At 37.2% G+C, this 11,539-nt stretch overlaps 1 protein-coding gene across 1 annotated transcript in view; it reads right to left on the bottom strand.

Annotated features, from left to right (window-relative positions):
* The window catches only part of ARNTL2 (aryl hydrocarbon receptor nuclear translocator-like 2), a 53,521-nt gene extending 52,851 nt beyond the window's left edge, over positions 1 to 670 (bottom strand). The window contains exon 1 of the mRNA XM_006866983.1: positions 394 to 670. Coding sequence (XP_006867045.1) covers positions 394 to 670 — 277 coding nt within the window. The remainder of the gene's footprint in view (positions 1 to 393) is intronic.
* Between the last annotated feature and the right edge of the window lie 10,869 nt (positions 671 to 11,539).

Genomic DNA, 11,539 nt, shown 5'->3' with positions numbered 1-11,539 from the left:
AAAAAAAAAAAGATAATGAAAATTTCCAAAAACTTAATAAAGTACCATTGTGTGTACATAATGTGGGTCCATACTATAATCACTATGGAATCCTGGTGTGGCACTGAAGGATAAACACTGGATTTCTAACTGCAAGATCAGCAGTTCAAACCCACCAGCTGGTCCTGGAAAATCTTATTAGGTTTGCTATGAGTCGGAACTAACTTGATGGCACTTAACAACACGGCACTTATAAAAACTGACAGCATATTGGGCCAGTTTCAGAAGACTGATACAAAACACAAAAACATTTCCTGTCCACAGTTTAATTGTGTTAAAACCCAGTAACTAAAAGATAACTAGAGTTCGAAGCAAGATGGTGGCATAAGCAGCCTCACTGAGCAGACCCTTTACCACAAGAACCTGAGTAACTGAGTGAAATAGATGCAGATGGTGATCCTGGGTTCCTGAGCATCAGAGGATAGGACAGAAAGGGGGACTGAGTATTGACTGGAAGGCGCTGAATAGCAGCAGCCAGAGAGAAGGAAAGCGGGTGGACTGCGGGCCAGTGTGGCACGGCACTGCCATCTTGAGCTTTTGCAAGCAGCTGTGGATTCAGCGGCCTGCAGGCACAGGGTGAAGCTAGATAGAGGTTGGTGGCAAGGGGTTGCAATTCTCCCTTGTTCCCCATTCATACTTTGAGTGCCTTCCAATCTTCTGGTACTTTATCTAACAATATTTCTGGTGCTCTTCCTCATGTTTCAATATTCAACATTCAGAAGCAGTACGTACACCTCTCTTTCTTCCTAATCTGTCTTAGTCTGGAAGATCAGCTGAAAGCTGTCCACCAAGGGTGTCCTCTGTTAGTATTAAAATACCAGTGGCATAACTTCCAGCATTGCAATAACACGTTAAGTCACCACAGTAAGACAAACTTACAGATGCGTGGTGGGTGGAGTGACTGGTGGGTTTGAACTGCTGACCTTGTAGTTAACAGTCCAGTGCTTATCCTACAGTGCCACAACAGGACTCCAAATCCAGATATAGAAATATGCAAAGAAAAACAGATTGATAAGACTGAAAATAGGAAATCAGAGATACAGATGCAATTGCAACAGAAAAATTATAAAGTAAAAGAAGGAATAATACATTTATTAAACTTTCAAATGAAGAGGAAATCAAATAGACTTCAAGAAAAAAGTAAAATAAATAAAAATGAACCTATCTGTAAACCCTAAAGAGTAGACCAAGTCATCCTCCTAGCCCTAGACCAACACTTACCCTTAATAGTAAGCCTAGTACTAATCATAACGCTAACAAGAAATGAAATCCTGGGCCTAGTGTAGACCTAGCCTTAGTCCCAACCTTAGCCCTCACTCTTTCCTCTTTCCCAGTCCCCCAAAAAGATAACTATAAAACCCCTGTGTATCTGAAAATTAAGATATATACAATTAATGAAGCAAGGACGAATTCAAATGTAAAGAATAAAATTCTTGGAAAGAAATAATAATAAAAATATTATAGATCAAAATGTGTGGAAACCCCTGAAACTGTTGCTCAGAAAGGACTTTAAATCTTAAACTAAAAAAATCCCTTGAAATCTTCTTAAAACTAAACAAGAATCTAGTTTGCCTGGTAAAAAATGTCTGCAATGAGCATTATACTCTTTTTAAGATCCTCCCAAAACGATCAGCACTGGACTTTGAACCACAAGGCCAACAGTTCAAACTCACCAGCTGCTCCACTGAAAACTTATACAGAGTTACTATGACTGGATGGCACTTAACAACAACAACATACAGGATCAAAGTGACAACAACTTGGCATATTAGATAGGAAATTTAGATGGCAGTGAGTTTGTGCTACTGACGGAGGAAAAACCAGAAAAGGAAGGCAAGAATGGTTGAACAACTAAAAGAATGTAATCAGTATTACTGAATGTTGTTGTTGTTGTTGTTAAATGCCGTCGAGTCGGTTCCGACCCATAGCGACCCTGTACAGGGTTTCCGAGGGTGTAAATCTTTACCGGAGTAGAAAGCCTCATCTTTCTCCCGCGGAGCGGCTGGTAGTTTCGAATCGCTGACCTTAAGGTTCGCAGCCCGATTCGTAACCTCTACGCTACCAGAGCTCCTGAATGGTACAGGCAAAAGCCTGCTAAACTGATGTGTGTTTTGCTGTGTGTATTCTCAGTAACTTGAGAATAATTCTCAATAATGGTGTGGCATTATGGGTTAATGTGCCAGACTGCAAAGTCTGTTTGGACTGCAAAGTCGGTTAACTGCAAGGTCAGAGGTTCAAAAGCTCACCAACTGTTCCTTTTGAAAACCCTTTAAAGGGTGGGAATCGACTCTGATGGCACTTAACAACTGCATTCTCAATAACAACAACAGAATAAATTTAAAATTTTTAAATGCATGCTGTTGTTGTTAAGTACCCATGAGACTGTGCATAGAGGCAGTTAAGCACTACCTCATGGGAAATTTTAATTGAAAATGCTTTAAAGAATATTGAAATTTAATGAGCTAATAATTTAAGACAAAGTATTAATGGTGGTGGAATAATTTGTAAAAGGATAGCAAGAATGAAGAATGTAATCCATGTTACTAAATTGTACATGTAGATATTGTTGAAATGCTGTATGTCTTGCTACGTATATTTTCACCACAATAAAAATTTAAATAACAAAGAATTGTGAAATGATCAATGAAATTAATTCAAATTATTAAAAGAAGATTATAAAAATAAGGCCAGAGATAATTCTATGGAAAACAGATAAAAGAACAGAATAAGACGTCATACATGGTTCTTCCCGAATATTGGAAACGTTGATAACACTCTGGCAGGATTTTTTTTTTTTTTAAAGAAGGCACAAATAAGCAAGGATAGGAATTAAAAAATGGGATCAAAACTTCAAATACTACAAAGATTTAAAAGATAATGAAATCTCTTGAATATTATGCTACGTAGTTTAAATTTTAAACAGAACTAATCCTACAGAATTTATTTTTCTAGAGAATTTTTACTTACATAAACTGAAGCAAGGAGAAATAAAACCCTGAATATTCTATACTCTTGCATATACAAACTACTCTAGTATATAGAACAGGAAGGAATACAGTGGCCCCCAACTGTGCTTTATGAGATTTACCATAATGTTGATATTAAAACCCAAACATCACAGTGCAATAAGGGAAAATGATAGGACAAGATCAGTCATGAACAAAGACATAAAAATCTGTAACATTATTAGCAAAGCAAATTCAGAAACATATAAAAAATATAATGTATCATTGTCAAGATAGTTTAATCCTGGATACAAGATTGGTTTAATATTACAAAAGCAATCTGCAAATTTACCAGGATAGTAGATAAATGTGAAAACATATGCTTATCTCAACAGATGCAGAAAATGTTTTTTATAAATTAACCATTTATGATAAAAAATGCTTAGCTCATTAGAGATATTAGGAAATTTTCTTAATATCACAAAGTATTTCTGTAAAAGAACCTATAGCAAACATTATAGTTAATAAAGATTTATTTAACGCATTCTTTTTGAGATCAGAGACAAGAACATTCTTTATCAACACTGAATTGGACGACCTGGAATCTGAAATATATTAATTTAAAAGGAAGAAAATCATTTGTTTTGTTTTTATTGGGAAATGATAAGACTGACTATAGAGAAAACGCAAAACAATCAACAGATGAATGATCAAAATCAGAGAATGCAACACATTCTCTTCATGTATTATGTAAAAATAATGTAAAATATTATGTAAAAATAAACACACTTTCTATTCACCAGTAACAAGTAAGAAAATGTAATATTTCAAAAGACACAATTTATAATAACCTCAAAAAAATACAGAGTATCTAAAGGATAAATTTAATAAAAATGTATACAGGATCTTTATGGAGAAAATTATAAGGCTATATTTAAAACATATCATAAAAATTTTTTTTAAAAAACATAACCATGACAATTCTCTTAAACTAGATGTGCAATTCCACTCAAAATCTTTTTTTGTGTGTGAAACTTGACAAGTTTGCTCAGCAAAGATTAAAAATAGCCTAATGTAATAGTACTTATCCTCAGAAACCCTATATAGGGTTGTTATGGGTCGGAACTGACTCAATGGTACTTTGAGTCTATGGTACAACAATCTAGGTGTGGAGTCCTGGTGTGGTGCTGTAGGATAAGCACTCAACCTCAAGGTCGGTTTGAACCACAACGTGCAAGGTTCAAAATCACTAGCCACTTCTCAGAAACTCTATACAGGGTCGCTATGAGTCAGCTAGTGGATTTGAACAGACAACCTTTTGATTCACAGTCCAAGAGTCCTGTAAGAGAGGAGCTTCAAAAAGTTTGTGGGAAAACTGAATTATTTTAATTCAGTAATGGAATTTTTCGAAGAACTCTTTGAAGTCCCCTCATACATGTCTATGCATGTGCAGGTATGTAGACATATGAACCACATACAAACTGAAATCAGGCCTAGATGAAAGTATAACTTTATACTATGATAGCACAGAGGGCTCTTTTTTAAGGAGAGAGGAAACAGCATTTGGAAGCATTTTATGGATGGGCATTTCAGGCTAAAAGAACACCAAGAGCACAACAGAAGGCTCCAGAAAAATGTAATACAAATTCAAATTCCTTTTTTAAAAAAATGGCCAGAGTGCTGGTAAGGCACTGCAGGATAAGCACTGGATGGCTAATTGCACTGGGAGTGATTCAAGACAACCAGCCGCTCCTCAGAAACCCTATTACTGTGTTGCTATGAGTTGGAATCGACTTGACAGCGCTTAACAACAACTAGTGCACTAAAGACTAGAGGAACCCCTGAGACGATTGCCTGAAGATAACCTTTGAACTTGGAGCTGGATCTATTTCTGGAGGTCACCTTCCAGCCAAATAATAGATTGGCTTATGAAAAAAACAATGTCACCTATGAGTAAGATACATCCTTAAATAGCCAACTATTTGAAGCTAATGGTCAACATTTACCCAAAAGCAAAAAAGAGAAGGCAAGGAGGAGATGGGAAGCGAGGTCAATGAAAATTATAACCAACCTCACAGAACAATCTGTATAAAAATTGTTAAGTGGCAACCTAATTTTTTGTGTAAGCATTCACCTAAAACATTCTTTTTTTGAAAGAATACTAAATGCTGGAGGCAAGGCAAATGTATTCAATGAAGTCATTTAAAATGAGTTATATAAATATGTTGTTGTTGTTGTTATGTGCCGTGGAGTCGGTTCCGACTCATAGCGACCCTGTACAGGGTTTCCGAGGCTGTAAATCGTTACTGGAGCAGAAAGCCTCATCTTTCTCTGGTAGTTTCAAACTGATGACCCTGAGGTTAGCAGCCCGATTTGTAACCACTACGCTACCAGAGCATGGAATGTGTTAATTAATGTCTAGTGAAAAAAGCTGTCTTTTTATATTGTTGTTGTTGTTAAGTGCCATTTAGTTGGTTCCAACCCATTGTGACCCTGTATAAGGTAGACTATGTAAAAACAAGAAACAAAGACAACACAGTTGTGTGGGAGATAAAAACCTACAAGGAAACACATTAAAATGTTTCCAGGTGTTTTGTCTGCTAGCCAACTGAAGAATTTTTCTCCTTTCTATTTTTTTATATAGGTACCCTCTGGCATAGTGGGTTATGTATGAATCAGGCTATTAACCACAAGATGAGCAGTGTGAATCCACCAGCAGTTCCGTGGGATAAAGATGAGGCTTTCTGCTCCTATGAAGATATACAGCCTTGGAAACTCTGTATAGCGACACTATGATATCAGTCCACCATTCATCTGTCAATTGTCATACTGTGGTGGCTCTTGTGTTGCTGTGATGCTGGAAGCTATGCCACAAGTATTTTAAATACCAGCAGGGTCACCCACAGTGGACTGGTTTCAGCAGAACTTCCAGACTGACAGGCCAGAAAGAAGGCGAAGTGACTATTTCTGGATGTTTAGCTACTGAAAATCTTATGAACAGCAGAAGAACATTGTCAAATAAAGTGCCGGAAGATGACACATGATGATCAGCACCAGAATATTGTCAGATAGAGTGCCAGAAGATGAGCCCCTCAGGTTGGAAGGCACTTAAAATACAACTGGGGAAGAGCTGCCTTCTCAAAATAGAGTTGACCGTGATGACGTGAATGGAGTAAAGCTATCAGAGTGGCTGGTGGATTTAGCACAGGACAAATGGCTCCACAGCCAATGACTCAGAAGGTCATCATTATATTGTAAGAAATAGCATAAGCCCATAAAAGCTGCACTATTGTGTGAAGACATATATGGAAAAAAAAGTTAACATCTGTAAAAATGTTCATATTTTCGATGTCTGTATGGGTATATTAAAAGTGATTTTTTTTTTCTTTTTTCAGTTTGTTATGTTTCTTAATTTTCTAAAAAGAACATACTTTATTTTGTCATTGTTTTTTTAACTTTTATTGTGGTTAGGGTAGAAGTTTACAGAGCAAATTAATTTTTCATTCAATAATTTATGCACATTTTGCTTCATCACATTGATTGTAGCTCCTATAATGTAACAGCACTTTTCCTTCTTGCGCCCTGTGTTCCCTGCTTCCATGAATCCTTCTTTCCTGCCCTTGCTTGTCTTCTGAGCTGAGACACCCTTCAATCCTGGAACTAAATTTATCCCTGTTTATCAACTTCCAGGCAAACAACAGAGAGGCTTATTGAACAATAATACCAGGAGGAACACATTCCTGTAGAACAATCAGCCATATAAGGCCAAAAGGGTAGTATTTGTCCCCATCAAAAAACAAAGCTCAGAAAACATGCTTGACTTTTATATCAAGAAAATAGTGCTAAAAGTGTTTTTGAATGTTCAATCTTCCAAGCTCCGCTCCCTTACCCTGTGCATAAATTGCCCTGTGCTAGGATGGCAGTTCAAACTCACCAGCTGCACCTCAGAAACCCTATATAGGGTCACTATGGGTCGGAACAGACTCAATGGCACTTAACAACAACAATTAGAAATCAAACCTCAGCTTAAAAACCTCTAACAATGGACAACTCATTTTTCCATAAGGAGACCACTAATTTACTTCAACTAAGGTATAATTTATATATAATGAACTATATCCATTCAAAGTGTGCAATGTAACGAACTTTGATAGTTACACATACCCATGAAGCTATTGCCACAACAAAGATACAGAATATTTCTGTCATCCCCAAAAGTGTCCTCATGTTCCTTTGTTCCTCCCTCCCCAACTCCAGGAAATTCCTTATCGCTTTTTTGTTCCTTAATGCATTGGTTTGCATTTTCTAAATCTTATAGAATTAGATTCACACAGTATATGCCTTTTGAGTCTGGCTTCTTTCCTCCAGCATGACTCTGAGATTCATCCATATTGTGTTACCTATCAGCAGTATTATCGCTGAGTAAGTGGGCTATTGTATGGCTATATTACACTCTGTTTATCCATTTATCTGCTGGTGGCCTTTTAAGTTGTTTCCAGTTCGTGACTATTGTAAATAAGGTCACTATATATATTCATGTACAAGTCATTGTGGACATCAATTTTTCATTTCTCAAAAAATTTGAGAGGTGCACATGGTTATGCTCTCAACTACTAGCAGAAAGGTTGGTGGTTCAAACTTACCCAGAGGTGCCTTGGAAAGCAGGCTTTGTGATCTGTTTTCCAAAGGTCACAGCCTTGAAAACCCTAGAGAGAAATTCTACTTGTATACCTAGGGACACTATAGGCCACAATCAACTTGACAGTAATGAGCAACAAGAGTGGCTAGGTTGTAAGGTACGTATGTGTTTAGTCTTTTTGAAAAACTGTCAAACTATGTTCTAAAGTGGCTGTTGCATTTTACATTCCCACCAGCAGTGTATAATATTCCAGTTGTAATCATCTTAATGAAGGTATGTTGTTGTCATTAAGTGCTGCTGAGTCAGTTCTGACTCATGGTGACCCAGCATAGGGTTTCAGAGGCTGGTGGGTTTGAACTACCAACCTCGTAGCTCAACCTGACCTTGGAGTCCAGTGCTTATCCTTCAGCGCCACACCAGAACTCCAATGAAGGTATAGCAATTTAGTTCATGTAATTTAAGACTGTTCAGTTAACTTTTCGTGCAATTTTAAGACAGTTCAATAAACTTTTCAAGCACTTGAACTGCCTTAAAATTACATGAACTATAATTAGATAATGCTATAATGAAGGTATATATAGTGTTTTCTCATCTCATGGGAAAGGGAAGTGGAGGACTTTCTTGGCCAAATTTTTGTTTAATATAATGTTATAATGAAGTTATAGCATTATCTAATTATAGTTCATGTAATTTTAAGATAGTTCAATTATGTGAAAAGTTTATTTCATGGAAGGCCAAAAATGTATCTGTCATTTCTATCCATCAGTCCTATGGTTAGAGTCCTAGTATGGTGCTATAGGATAAGCCCTGGACTGCTAACCACAAGGTTGGTAGTTCAAACCCGCCAGCCACTACATGGTCACTATGAGTTGGAACTTGACTTAACAAGAACAACAATCCTATGCCTGATAAGCCTAATAGAGTTTCGATTTAATTACAAGTATTTACAAGCCTACTATTGTACAAGATTTTGTTTTAGGAGCTAAAGTAGATACAAAGTACAATATAGCATTTGCCCCCCAAAAATCTCAGTCTGCTCAATACAGAAATAAACCCAACAGGAGGCAGAATGAACAATTCCTTTGAAGAAGTCAGCATCTTGGGTAACAGCTGAGACTGTCTGTATAGCATAGAATGGAACTCTTCAAATTTTATTGAAAGTCATAGTTTTCTACCCTTTGGACCCCAATTCTTCTCTCTCCAATAATAAACAATGTGGTCCCTTCAAACATTTTGAACATACTTCATCAGTAGTCTGGTTGCTCTATTCTGGATTTACCTCAGTTAAAAATTCTTTGGTGTGTACAACACTCAGGAATAATCGAGTCTATGGGGAGGAAAGTAAGATGTTATTGGAATGCTCTGAATAATTTGTTTTCATGATTTTTGAGACTGCAGTAGTTTTTATTTTATAAATTAAGCCTTCACATTATATTGCTGATTCACTCTTTTACATATTAGAACTGGCATTACAGATGGTCTCATATGATTCCCTTAAATAAACCCAATTCCTTAGATTATTAAGGTATTTACGCTTATCATACAGTGGTATAGAAGCTACAACGTAGGCCTCCTGAATCCCAAACAGGGCTATGCTTGATGTTAAATGAAATCTTGCTGCTTTAAAGCTATTGGTAAGTCACATCTTTACCATTTTATATGCCTGCATATCTTTTTTTTTTTTTTTTTTAAGTGCTGGCCTGTATTTATTTTTTTCCATTAAGTTAATCTTCTTTGGCATCACTCTATCAGTATATTTTTTTAATTCATAGTTTATCTAACAAGCTTGCTAATCCTCACAAAAATATCTCATCTGTAAAAGTGACTAGCATGACATTTACTTCTTTAAGCCAAATTATTGACATGTTAAACAAAAAAAGCCAAAGAGAGAAAAACAAGGAATTTACTCACTGTGACCAAAAACAATGCAGGCAAAGTGGCAGCCCGAGTCAGTTACAGAAGAAAGCAACACGTTGGCACTGGTAAAGAGATATGAACAGTGAGAATGGACTCAGACAATAAACCAGCAGGTAGAAAAATTATACTAGGTTGCTTAGAGAAAGCAATCAGGGACTAATGCCAGGGTATATGAAACCCAGGGATTAATCTGTGCTAGCTGTGTGGATTGTAGTTGACCTCATAGTGTAAGATGAGTCAGAGAAGATCTTACGTGACATGTCTTATAGGACATATTTTATATGAATGTCTCTATTACTATTAAGGAAGAGCCAACAATTTCCCAGGCTTGCTCAGTGCAAAGGCACATAGATTCCAAAGTATATTTACAGTAAGATATGAATTGACTTATACGTCTCCCACAGGACTGTGTACCAAAAACAGCCTGCAAATTAGCAGGTGCCCCAGGTGTCTTGCAAAGGATATACTAAGGCTCTCCATATCTAATCCGAGGGCAAAATGCAAACCGCTTGTATGGGAGTTAACCAGGGAAGCAAGCAGCAGAAAGAAATTAAGTTTATGACTTCTGAAACTTGTTGTTGTTTTTAACTGCTGTCGAGTCGATTCCCACCCATAGCGACCCTGTATAGGGTTTCCAAGGAGCAGCTGGTGAGCTTGAACCACCGACCTTGCTGTCCAAATTGACTTTGTAGTCTGAGGCATTAGCCCACAGCTTCACACCAGGACTCCATCTTAGAATGCACTAAAAAAACTACTAGTTCTCCTGTTTGCAGCATGATCTTCTGGACAGGATATGGTAGGACAAGCACATCTATTCACTTATTTGGATGGTCATGCTGCTGAGAGGTATGAACTAACCATACAGCCTGTTGTTACTATTAACTGCTGTTGAGTTGGTTCCGACTCACAGTGACACTGTATAGGGTTTCCGAAGGAGCAGTTGGTGGATTTGAACTGCTGACCTTGTGGTTCGAAGTCCAGTGTTGATCCTACAGTGCCACACCATGTGTCCTCGTATCTTGCAAATCATTCAGTCAGTAAATTTTCTTCAAGTCCCCACTACAAACCAGACATTGAGCTAGGGGCTGGGACTACAATGGTCACTAAGAATGAGACTACTCCTTCCTGGAACTTCACATTAAATTAATTCTCCTATGTATCCTGGAGTTGTACTGATATTGCAGAGGCTTGAGTGCTACTAGTGGTGTGAGAAAACAGGAAAGAGCAAAGTGACTAAGAAATGGTATCACTTGCACATACTAATGAACAAGAATTTAGTACACGATTGCTGATGTTTTTAGGCATATGGTCAGTCACATGTCAGTATGACATTCAATGCTGAAGATGTTATTCCAAGAGCCTGATTTAGCTCCCACTTGATTACACATTTGTGGATTGTGGATATGAATCTGAAGAGTCTTAAAATGTATCTTTAAAAATCACGGCACCATTACTGATCATTCTGATTAGGGCCACAATAGATGGACCCTAACAGAATGAGAGAAAAACAGAACAGAACTCAAAGTCTTAAAAAAGTACAAACTTAAATTGGGCTAGTTGAGACTACAGACTGTCTGAGACTATTTGCTTGAGATATTCTTTAAACCTTGAACTGAAATTATCCCCTGGAGTCATTTTTAATGAAGTAACTGATTGGCACACAAGATAAAGTGTACCCATGAGTACCTAAAAAAAATCCCTTGCCGTGGAGTCAAACCAACTCACAGCAACTGTACAGAAGAGAGTAGAACTGCTTTATGGTTTGCTAAGGCTGTGAATCTTTATGGAAACAGACTGGCTTTGCAAATTGGCTAGTAGGTTTAACCTGCCAACCTTTTGGTAAGCAGCCCAACACATTAATACAGGACTCTATTTTAAAAACCAGCTATATGAGACCAAGAACATCATACATGAAGTAAGCAAAAATTCACTGAGAAGACAAGAAAGAAGGAAAAGTTCAAAATGGATGTCAGAAGAGACACTGAAACTTGCTCTCCAG

The sequence above is a fragment of the Chrysochloris asiatica genome, unplaced genomic scaffold (genome assembly GCF_000296735.1).
Source record: "Chrysochloris asiatica unplaced genomic scaffold, ChrAsi1.0 scaffold00098, whole genome shotgun sequence".
Taxonomy (NCBI): Eukaryota; Metazoa; Chordata; class Mammalia; order Afrosoricida; family Chrysochloridae; genus Chrysochloris; species Chrysochloris asiatica.
Note: the sequence above shows the minus strand (reverse complement) of the source record. Positions and strands in the feature narration are given on the sequence as shown.